Source organism: Penaeus chinensis, chromosome 6 (genome assembly GCF_019202785.1).
Source record: "Penaeus chinensis breed Huanghai No. 1 chromosome 6, ASM1920278v2, whole genome shotgun sequence".
Lineage (NCBI taxonomy): Eukaryota > Metazoa > Arthropoda > Malacostraca > Decapoda > Penaeidae > Penaeus > Penaeus chinensis.
The window spans coordinates 35,251,243-35,261,242 of NC_061824.1; the positions used below are offsets into that span (position 1 = coordinate 35,251,243).

At 40.3% G+C, this 10,000-nt stretch overlaps 1 protein-coding gene and 1 long non-coding RNA gene across 2 annotated transcripts in view; both read right to left on the reverse strand.

Annotated features, from left to right (window-relative positions):
• Window positions 1–3,073, reverse strand: part of LOC125026258 (uncharacterized transmembrane protein DDB_G0289901-like) — a 7,441-nt gene extending 4,368 nt beyond the window's left edge. Inside the window, exon 1 of the mRNA XM_047614560.1 lies at window positions 3,003–3,073. Within this exon, the coding sequence (XP_047470516.1) occupies window positions 3,003–3,073 (71 nt within the window). The remainder of the gene's footprint in view (window positions 1–3,002) is intronic.
• Window positions 3,074–9,042: 5,969 nt separating this feature from the next.
• LOC125026406 overlaps window positions 9,043–10,000 on the reverse strand; it is a 1,267-nt gene continuing 309 nt past the window's right edge. Inside the window, exon 2 of the long non-coding RNA XR_007114937.1 lies at window positions 9,043–9,701. This is a non-coding gene — a long non-coding RNA (uncharacterized LOC125026406). The remainder of the gene's footprint in view (window positions 9,702–10,000) is intronic.

The window sequence follows — 10,000 nt, forward strand, 5'->3', positions numbered from 1 at the left end:
TTTTTTTAAATTTTCTTATTTTCTCTTTCTCGTCTCTTTCTTCTTTTTCTTCTCTCTTTCCTTTCCTCCTCTTATTTTTATATTCGTTTTTTGTTTCCTCTCCTTCCTCCCTCTTTGCTTTTTATTTTCCACCATCCTCTTTCTCCTTCTTTGTCCTTCTTCTTCTCCTTCTTCTCCTTCTTTTAGCATATTTATTCTTACTTTTCCCCTCTCCTTTTATTCTTTCTCTGGTTCTCTTTCTCCATCTCCCCTTCCCCTTTCTCCCTCCTTCTCTTTCTCCTTCCTCCTCCTTTTCTCACCTCCTCTTTCCTTTCCTTTTCATTTCTCTTATCTTTCACTTCCTCCCTTTCTCTCTTTTCCTTCCCCGTTTTCTTCCATTTCTTTCACCTCCGTTTTCTTTATCTCTTTACCTATTTATCTATTCTCATTTTCCCTCCTCCCCAATCTTCTCTTTCTCCTCTTCCTCCTCCTTCTCCTCTTCTTCTTTTCATCTTCCATCTGCTCCTCCCTCTCCCCCTTCACCCTCTCTCCTCTTTCTCCACCTCTTCCTCGTTCGTTATCTCCCGTCTTCATCTCCTCCTTCTCCTCCACCTCTTTCTCTCTCCCCATTTTCATTTTCTTGTGTCTCCTTCTTCTCTTTTCCTTCTTTTTCCTCCTCCTTCTTTTTCCTTCTATTCCTCCTCTTTCTCCATTCTCCTCCACTTCCTTCTCCTGCTCCTCCACCTCTATCTCCATCACCTCTTCCTTTTCCTCTTCCCTCTCCTTCTTCTTCTCTATCTCCTCCTCCTTCTCCACCTCTTCCCCCCCCCCCCCCCGCCAAGCATCCACCAACAAACCCCTCTTCCACCTCCTGCTCTTCCTCCACACTCCACTTCCTCCTCCACCTCTCCTCCCAAGCATCCACAACTCTTCCACTTCCTCTTCCTTCACCCTCCTTCCTCTCCACTTCCTCCTCCACCTCCTTCCAACCCCCACCCCCCGCCACTCTTCCACCTCCCCCCCCCCCGCCACTCTTCCACCTCCACCTCCACCTCCTTCCACCCCCCACCCCCCCGCCACTCTTCCACCTCCTCCCCACACCTTCTTCCACCCCCCACCCCCGCCACTCTTCCACCTCCCCCTCCACCCTCCTTCCACCCCCACCCTCCCGCCACTCTTCCACCTGCACCCTCCTTCCACCTCCACCCCCCCGCCACTCTTCCACCTCCCCCTCCACCCTCCTTCCACCCCCACCCCCCCACCACTCTTCCACCTGCACCCTCCTTCCACCTCCCCCCCCCACCACTCTTCCGCCCCCCCACCTCCTTCCACCTCCCCCCCCCCACCCCTCTTCCACCCCCCCACCACTCTTCCACCCTCCCCCCACGCCACTCTTCCCCCTCCCCCTCCACCCTCCTTCCCCCCCCACCACTCTTCCACCTCCACCCAATCCCCGTAATATTAAGTGGATAATCACCCACGACTGTTCTCGCTGGTCGGCCAAAATTAATCGAAGTTTATTGTAATCTCCTCGAAAATTCGGTTGACTGACAGGTAACTCTGGTTCGGTTAATTAGGGTCATTATTCTGTTCTTGTTCTTGTCTTATCCTTATTCCCTTTCTTCCTTCCTATTACTATTTTATTTGTCTATTTGTTTATTTGTTTATTTATTTTGTTTTTTACTTTATCTCTCGTTTTCTTTGGTTTTATTCTATTCTCTCTTTTGTTTGATTTATTTTGTTCACTTTTAACCTTCGCTTCTCTTTTCTCTGATATTTCTCGTATCTCTCTTTCCCTCTTTCTTTCTCTTAGGTTGCTTTTCTCTCTATTTCTCTTCTATCTACTCTGCTATTTTCTATGTTCGTCTCTGTTTCTTTTTCTCTTTCGCTCTGTCTGTCTGTCTGTCTGTCTGTATGTCTGTATGTCTGTCTGTCTGTCTGTCTGTCTGTATGTCTGTCTGTCTGTCTGTCTGTCTGTCTGTCTGTCTGTCTGTCTGTCTCTCTCTCTCTCTCTCTCTCTCTCTCTCTCTCTCTCTCTCTCTCTCTCTCTCTCTCTATCTATCTATCTATTTATCTATCTATCTCTTTAACCTTTTCCCCTCCCCCTCTCCTTCCCTCTCCCTCCCCCTCCCCCTCCCCCTCTTTCCCTTCTTCATCGCACCTTGTAAAATAGTGAAAGTGAAAGGCAAAAAAAAAAAAAAAAACTCTTATGGAAACCTCTCAAAAAGGTCAAATATTCACAGACAGACGTGGCAAAACATCCCCTTCGCTTGTTAATTATAAACAACCTTATTAAAATCTAAGACACGACACGAGATAATATGTAAGCTACACATACGGAAATACAAGCTAAAATACAGCACGACAAGCTATAAATACAAAAGTACAAGCTATAAATACAGGAGATTGCGAGAAATGACTTAGCGAAAAGTCTCTTTAGCCAACTGGTGGTATGGAAGGTAAAGTACTTGTTATGACTGTGTTGGGAAGATGGTGGAAGCTGTTTGAGTATCTTATTCCATCTATCTGTCTGTCTATCAATCTATCAATCTAGATAGATAGATAGAGAGAGGGAGTTATATATAACTACTTACCTATCTATCTACCATGTGTGTATGTCTGTGTGTGCGTGTCTTCCTCCCTCCCTCCCTCCTTCCCTCTTCCCCTCTCCTCCCCTCTCTCTCTCTCTCTCTCTCTCTCTCTCTCTCTCTCTCTCTCTCTCTCTCTCTCTCTCTCTCTCTCCATCCCTCACTCACTCCCTCTCCCTCTCTCTCTCACTCTCCATCCTTCCATTGCATGTACATGAACACTATTTGTGTAGGCCATTAGACTAATAGACCAAATGACTGTTTAACACGTGGCTCTGAGACAATTTGGAATTATCACACTAGCGAGGACCTATATGACGATTACATCTGACCTCGCATGACCCTTCAGATCGCTCCCAGCAGTGACCGTGCCCAGGTCAACCACCAGCCTCTGCCCCCCCCCCCCCACCCCCTGGACACACGACAACCATTTACTGTGTTGTAATCTTCCTTAATAAAGAATCAGGCCGTTTAACCACTATCGCTGCCCAACCAGTCTCTAGCATTATATGAGGCTCCTACTGCCTTTTACTCACTCTCTCTCTCTCACAAGCCCTCTCTTCCTCCCTCTCTCCCTCTCTCTGCCTCACCCCACTCCCTCACTCCCTCCCTCCCCCCTCACTGCCTTTCCCTACCTCACTCCCTCACTCCCTCACTCTCCCTCCCTTACTCCCTATCCTTTCCTCTCTCTCTCACTCCCTCTCCCTCCCTCCCTCCCTCACTCCCTCTCCCTCTCCCTCCCTCTCTCCCTCTCCCTCCCTCCCTCTCTCTTTCTCCCATTCTCCCTCTCACTCGCTCACTCACTCCCTCTATCCCTCTCTCCCTCTCCATCCCTCCCCCCTCTCCCTCTCCCTTCCTCTCTCTCTCTTCCTCTCCCTCCCTCCCTCACTTCCTCTCTCTCTTCACCCTTTTCACACACTCAAAAAGAGAAAAACAAAATTTCTTTAGTGTTTATCCTTGTGTCTGTTACCCCCCCCCCCCCCCCCCCGCCGCTACGCCAACTAATCTCGAACAGATTTTGCAATGTTCTGCAAGTTGCACGCTTATGCAAGCACTGTACTGCTACATTGCTTATCTGTAGTCTTTTTTCTTTTATTATCTAGTTATTTTATAACTATTATCATTTTTATTATCACATACATACATACATACATACATACATACATACATACATACATACACTGTCTGTGTGCGTTTGTTCTTCATGGGTGATGACAAAAACGATTTTTGTTTTTATTTACAATTTATTTTTTAAATAATGTATTCACCGATATGAAACATCTTTATTTTCTTTATTTTGTTTTTTCTTTCAAACGTTTTCCTTTTGTTTGTTTGTTTTTTGTTTTGGTTTTGATCGCATTTTTTTTTTTTTTTTTTTAGCTCGGAAGATGATGATGTTGATGATAATACATACAATGCTTTTATAATGCATGTAACTTCCATGTCATTATCTCAATTCTTTACATACCATATTCATGAAAAATGAATATGGTATGTAACACACACACACACACACACACACACACACACACACACACACACACACACACACACACACACACACACACACACACACACACACACAGACACACACACATACAAACACACACACACACGTACACAGACACAGACACGCACACACGTACACAGACACACACACACACACACACACACAAGCTCTTATGTTCCATCCTAATATTCACAAAATATTAGTATTGTTATCAGGAAGGAAAACATGCATTGTCATTATGCATTGCAATGTAAAATGTATAACAATAACAACTTATGAAATAAATATTAAATAATGAAATAAACAGAAATAAAATGAAATAGATATAAGACATAAGAAATAAAAACTAAGTAAAATAAATAGAAAATAATAAAATAATCTGTCAATAAATGAAACAAAATAAATAATAAGACAAATAAATGATAATAAAATAATCAGTAAATAATTGAAATAAAAAAAACAATAACCAACAAAAATAATAACAATAAAGAATAAAGTAATTATTAAAATGTACATTAATTGTAAAAATCACCTAATATAGGCGGATGCTTTTTCTGCAGAACAAAGGGAGTGATGGTTATGGAATGAATGAAAAAGAAATAGTCTAACTTTATATAATAAATATATATATAAATATATGAATATATATAAGCTTTATATTCGAACCTGATGAAATTTGTCCTTTTATTTGAGCCTAATAAAGATTGTCCTTGTATTTGAGCCTAATGGGAATTGTCCATGTAATTGAGCCTTACAAAGATTGTCCATGTATTTGAGCCTAATGAAGATTGTCCATGTATTTGAGCCTAAAGAAGATTGTCCATGCATTTGAGCCTAATGGAGATTGTCCATGTATTTGAGCCTAAAGATTGTCCGTGTATTTGAGCCTAAAGAAGATTGTCCATGTATTTGAGCCTAATGGAGATTGTCCATGTATTTGAGCCTAAAGAAGATTGTCCATGTATTTGAGCCTAATGAAGATTGTCCATGTATTTGAGCCTAAAGAAGATTGTCCATGTATTTGAGCCTAATGGAGATTGTCCATGTATTTGAGCCTAAAGAAGATTGTCCATGTATTTGAGCCTAATGGAGATTGTCCATGTATTTGAGCCTAAAGAAGATTGTCCATGTATTTGAGCCTTATAAAGATTGTCCATGTATTTGAGCCTAAAGAAGATTGTCCATGTATTTGAGCCTAAAGAAGATTGTCCATGTATTTGAGCCTAAAGAAGATTGTCCATGTATTTGAGCCTATTGAGGATTGTCCATGTATTTGAGCCTAAAGAAGATTGTCCATGTATTTGAGCCTAAAGAAGATTCTCCATGTATTTGAGCCTAAAGAAGATTGTCCATGTATTTGAGCCTAAAGAAGATTGTCCATGTATTTGAGCCTAAAGAAGATTGTCCAGGTATTTGAGCCTAATGGAGATTGTCCATGTATTTGAGCCTAAAGAAGATTGTCCATGTATTTGAGCCTAAAGAAGATTGTCCATGTATTTGAGCCTAAAGAAGATTGTCCATGTATTTGAGCCTATTGAGGATTGTCCATGTATTTGAGCCTAAAGAAGATTGTCCATGTATTTGAGCCTAAAGAAGATTCTCCATGTATTTGAGCCTAAAGAAGATTGTCCATGTATTTGAGCCTAAAGAAGATTGTCCATGTATTTGAGCCTAAAGAAGATTGTCCATGTATTTGAGCCTAATGGAGATTGTCCATGTATTTGAGCCTAAAGAAGATTGTCCATGTATTTGAGCCTAATGGAGATTGTTCTTTTATTTGAGCCTTATAAAGATTGTCCATGTATTTGAGCCTAATGAGAATTGTCCAAGTATTTGAGCCTAAAGAAGATTGTCCATGTATTTGAGCCTAATGAGAATTGTCCACGTATTTGAGCCTAATGAAGATTGTCCATGTATTTGAGCCTAAAGAAGATTGTCCATGTATTTGAGCCTTATAAAGATTGTCCATGTATTTGAGCCTAAAGAAGATTGTCCATGTATTTGAGCCTAATGGAGATTGTCCATGTATTTGAGCCTTATGAAGACTGTCCATGTATTTGAGCCTTATGGAGATTGTCCATGTATTTGAGCCTAATGAAGATTGCCCATGTATTTTAGCCTAAAGAAGATTCTCCATGTATTTGAGCCTATTGAGGATTGTCCATGTATTTGAGCCTTATAAAGATTGTCCATGTATTTGAGCCTAATGGAGATTGTCCATGTATTTGAGCCTAATGGAGATTGTTCATGTATTTGAGCCTAAAGAAGATTGTCCATGTATTTGAGCCTAAAGCAGATTGTCCATGTATTTGAGCCTAAAGAAGATTGTCCATGTATTTGAGACTTATAAAGATTGTCCATGTATTTGAGCCTAAAGAAGATTCTCCATGTATTTGAGCCTTATAAAGATTGTCCATGTATTTGAGCCTAAAGAAGATTGTCCATGTATTTGAGCCTAAAGAAGATTGTCCATGTATTTGAGCCTAATGGAGATTGTCCATGTATTTGAGCCTAAAGAAGATTGTCCATGTATTTGAGCCTAATGGAGATTGTTCTTTTATTTGAGCCTTATAAAGATTGTCCATGTATTTGAGCCTAATGAAGATTGTCCGTGTATTTGAGCCTAAAGAAGATTGTCCATGTATTTGAGCCTAATGGAGATTGTTCTTTTATTTGAGCCTTATAAAGATTGTCCATGTATTTGAGCCTAATGAAGATTGTCCATGTATTTGAGCCTAATGGAGATTGTTCTTTTATTTGAGCCTTATAAAGATTGTCCATGTATTTGAGCCTAATGAAGATTGTCTGTGTATTTGAGCCTAAAGAAGATTGTCCATGTATTTGAGCCTAAAGAAGATTGTCCATGTATTTGAGCCTAAAGAAGATTGTCCATGTATTTGAGCCTATTGAGGATTGTCCATGTATTTGAGCCTAAAGAAGATTGTCCATGCATTTGAGCCTAATGAAGATTGTCCGTGTATTTGAGCCTAAAGAAGATTGTCCATGAATTTGAGCCTAATCAAGATTGTCCTTGCATTTCAGCCTAATGATGATTGTCAATGTATTTGAACGTAATGAAATTTGTCATGTATTTGAGAAAAATACAAATTGTCCTGCGTATTTGAGCCCAATGAAAATTGTCTATGCATTTGAGTCTATTACAAATTGCCTATTTTGAGCCTAATGAAATTTGTCAAGTATTTGAGCCTAATACAAATTGTACATGTATTTGAGCCTAATAGATATTATGAAAATTGTCCATGTCTTTGAGCTTAAATAAATATTCACGTATTTAAGCCTAATGAAAATTGTCCATGTGTTTGAGCCTAATAACAATTGTCTAAGTAGTTGACCCTGACGAAAATTATCCAGGGTGGTTTTCAATATAGGTTTGGTTCTTCTAAGGATTCCACGTGCGCTGATTTTTGGCTGAACTTACGGCGTTGACCATGAAGATCGTTCAGCTCTGTTGGCAGTCCTGAATATTTATCCGTGTTGGTAATCCTGAACATTCTCTGTTGGTAGTTCTGCTTGTTCAGTTCTATTGAATATTCATTTTTGTTGGCGATCCTGAACATTCCTCTCTGTTGGCAATCCTGAATATTCATTTCTGTTGGCAATCCTGAAAATTCATTTCTGTTGGCAATCTTGAACAATCCTCTCTGTTGGCAATCCTGAACACTGCCAACAGAGAGGAGTGTTCAGGATTCCCAACAGAGAGGAATCCTGAACAATCCTCTGTTGGCAATCCTGAACACTCATTTCTGTTGGCAATCCTGAGCACTCATCTCTGTTGGCAATCCTGAACAATCCTCTTTGTTGGCAATATTGAACAATCCTCTCTGTTGGCAATCCTGAACGCTGACAACAGAGAGGAGTGTTCAGGATTCCCAACAGAGAGGAATCCTGAACAATCCTCTGTTGGCAATCCTGAACACTCATTTCTGTTGGCAATCCTGAGCACTCATCTCTGTTGGCAATCCTGAACAAAATCCTCTTTGTTGGCAATATTGAACAATCCTCTCTGTTGGCAATCCTGAACGCTGACAACAGAGAGGAGTGTTCAGGATTCCCAACAGAGAGGAATCCTGAACAATCCTCTGTTGGCAATCCTGAACACTCATTTCTGTTGGCAATCCTGAGCACTCATCTCTGTTGGCAATCCTGAACAATCCTCTTTGTTGGCAATATTGAACAATCCTCTCTGTTGGCAATCCTGAACGCTGACAACAGAGAGGAGTGTTCAGGATTCCCAACAGAGAGGAATCCTGAACAATCCTCTGTTGGCAATCCTGAACACTCATTTCTGTTGGCAATCCTGAGCACTCATCTCTGTTGGCAATCCTGAACAATCCTCTTTGTTGGCAATATTGAACAATCCTCTCTGTTGGCAATCCTGAACGCTGACAACAGAGAGGAGTGTTCAGGATTCCCAACAGAGAGGAATCCTGAACAATCCTCTGTTGGCAATCTTGAACAATCCTCTGTTGGCAATCCTGAACAATCCTCTCTGTTGGCAATCCTGAACACTCCTCTCTGTTGGCAATCCTGAACAATCCTCTGTTGGCAATCTTGAACAATCCTCTTTGTTGGCAATCCTGAACAATCCTCTCTGTGGGCAATCCTGAACAATCCTCTCTGTTGGCATTTCCGAACGTGTTGTCTGCCCTTGTTGACGGAACCTCCTCCAAGTACATATTATCGTGATGACTTTTAATGCCGGTTAAAATGTGTGACACGATTATTCCACGTGATAAGTTTATCTCTCGTTGTGGTGGGTCGGAGTCTCGCCAACCATCGTTTGTTTAGATATCGCTTTCGTGGATAATCTGATATCTGGTTTCTTGTCTGATTCTAATATGTTAATTTAACTCTTCGATTTTTTTTTTTTTTTTTTTTTTCAATATGTAATTTATTTCTGGGATGGATATATAACGTTTTTTTTTCTACGTATGTCTTTTTTTGTCATTCTCTCTCGTCGATTTAACTTTAGTATACTTTTTTTTTTTCATATGAACTATATATGTATATTATATGTTCATTCGAATGCCTGGAATCGATGACCTTTCCTTAACAGTTTCTCGAATAAAAAATTCTCTATGGTCATCTTCCGAACTTCAACTCTGAACGAAGAGATCAGAGAATTATAAATACGTAGATAAATAAACAGAATGTAAAGGAGAGGAAAGGAAGGCAAGATTTTTCACGATGAAGGAGGTCGTGATGAAGACGTAGGTTAGCCAAGGCGGGTTAGTTGATAAGCAGGTGCATTAATTACTAACGCACTGTTGTTTTCGTTGTTCTTGTCTTGTTTTGATAATCTCATTTTGTTTCGTTTTGTTTTTAATTATCTTTTTTTTTTGGCGTTAGTTCTCATAAGTGTTTGTTCGTTTCACTTACTGGGTATTCCCGATGAGCTGATATTTTTTTTTTCTTTTTTTTTATATCTCTTTGTTAATTTTCTCTGGGTAATTCCTCTTCGCTAATGATTACCGGGTAATTCACGTTCGCTAATGGCACTGGGTTTAACCCTCTTCTCTGATTCTTGGCTTCGTAATTCGTGTGAAATATCCTTGTCACATATTCACTTCTCGGAACTCGTTCGAGGAAGTGCCATGTTCACCCTAATTGAGGAAGAAAAAAAATATATGTATAAGTATATTTATAATAAGTAGTTGTAGTGATGTTAAAGTGAAAGTGCGAGAGTCATGGGGTTAATGGTATCATTAATTCCGTTAGAATAAAACAGAGTAAAGTTAAGGGTGGCTGTTCTTACGTGCTTGCAAAGTTTACGTTTCAATTTACTGATAAATCTTAAAATCACGCTATTTATGACATATTGCATCAGGGAAACCTCAAGGCGTGGGTGCAAACTCCCACTCTCCGTTATCCAGACAGACAAGAAGATGATATACACGCGTAT